This window comes from Pterocles gutturalis, unplaced genomic scaffold (genome assembly GCF_000699245.1).
Source record: "Pterocles gutturalis isolate BGI_N339 unplaced genomic scaffold, ASM69924v1 scaffold9432, whole genome shotgun sequence".
NCBI lineage: Eukaryota > Metazoa > Chordata > Aves > Pterocliformes > Pteroclidae > Pterocles > Pterocles gutturalis.
This window is the reverse complement of record NW_010107954.1, coordinates 34,424-36,003: the sequence shown is the minus strand read 5'-3', so window position 1 is coordinate 36,003 and position 1,580 is coordinate 34,424. Positions and strand designations below refer to the sequence as shown.

General features: G+C 45.3%; 1 protein-coding gene across 3 annotated transcripts in view; it reads right to left on the bottom strand.

Annotated features, from left to right (window-relative positions):
* Positions 1-601: 601 nt before the first annotated feature.
* Positions 602-1,580, bottom strand: part of LYN (LYN proto-oncogene, Src family tyrosine kinase) — a 27,153-nt gene continuing 26,174 nt past the window's right edge. For all 3 annotated transcript variants that reach the window (XM_010072441.1, XM_010072440.1, XM_010072442.1), the window contains exon 12: positions 602-804. In XM_010072441.1, coding sequence (XP_010070743.1) covers positions 602-804 — 203 coding nt within the window. The remainder of the gene's footprint in view (positions 805-1,580) is intronic.

Sequence of the window (1,580 nt, the reverse complement as noted above, 5' to 3'; positions counted from 1 at the left end):
GGTAGAGAATGACATACAGAGCCCTTCCTTAAAGGAAACCACGACACCATTTAGAAAGACTTACAAGAGCTGACAGTACTCCAACTACTGCTGTGAAATAACAAGGATATAAAAATAATTTTCACAATATACTGTATTTCAAAAAAAGATGATTTAAGAACACCACCCATCTTAAATCTTTAAGTTCTCCCTTCATGACTTTTTCTTTTGGAAACGGCTGTTCCTGCATCTTCTTGTGCCTTTTACAAAGGTCTCCTTGTGATGTGTTCCATGACTTAGATCCTGAGAAGGCTTTGTCGGACTGTGCCAGTGCATGATGGCTTTCCTTCCTTCTCCCTCCCCACCCCAAAAGCCTGCTTGGTTTGGGATGTTTCTGCAGATGCAAAACAGAGCATTTAAGGAGAACTTCAATCTTTAGAGGAACCGTTTTAGCCAAAGAGAGCCGTGATTATTTCTCTGCAGAAGTACTCTTTCCTTCAGGATTTCAGCTTCCACAGTTGGTTAAGACATCCAAACTCGTGAAGTAATTGGTTTGAGCGCTCTGTCCAGATAACAGTCTGTGCTAATGAGCCATGTCAATAGAAAACAATTGTTCTTTGTTCTATGGCTGTTGTTGATATTGCCCTTCTGTTGCTGTGTAGAAGTCATCAAGCACACTCTGTAGATAATCAAACGTTGGCCTCTCTTCCGCTTTGTCTTTCCAGCACGTTTTCATGATATCGTACAGCTCAGCTGGACAGGTTTCCATGCGTGGCATTCGGTACCCACGCTGAAGAGCAACCATCACATCCGAATTGCTCATACCTTCAACAGAAAAAGAAAGTTGTGATCAAATGATCTACATTCCTAAAGAAATTATTTGGTTCTTTTTATTTGCTTCACTCTAAAGATCTTCACCTAATAATCCAAGGCTATTAGTACTTATTAAAGGTAGCTACTAGTAAGAGTTCAATAAACAAGCCTGAGGTGTGCCTCGGCACCGCTGGACTTGCTTTGACAATCCTGGGGGCAGATTTGTTTCCCCAGTTGAGTGTAGCAACCTCTTTAGTACCAAGTCTAACAAGACTGGGGGAGAGAACTGAGTGCTTGTCTCCAGCACCAGCTCCCTTCTCCACTGACTTGTCCTGCCACGGTTTGTTCTGCTTCCAAAGGTGGGGAGACCCACAGCAAAAGCCCAGCCTGGCACCAGCCTCTGTCTCCAGCTGCAGAGTGTCTAACCTGCTCCGTGAAGACCCCACCCATGCTGAGACGGAGAGCAGCGGACCCGTTTGACCACACTGCCCCTCACCCTGCCCAACGGTCAGATTTTCTTCTACGTCCGCTTTTGTGTAAGTGCTGCCGATTGCAAGATACTGGACATGGTCACTCGTGCTGTCATTACTTGTAACAGGTAATTTCCCCTCCCTTCTTCCTCATCCTTTCCTGTTTTGCAAAACTATCTTGCCAGCTGTGCTGAGCTTTGCTTTGTTTCCCCATCAGGGTTTTCTTTCAGAGGATAAGAACTCCCAGAAGCGCATCCTGAGCCTCACGTGTCAGCTAACATCATCTGAGAGAGTCCTGCCATGGACTCCATCCTCCTC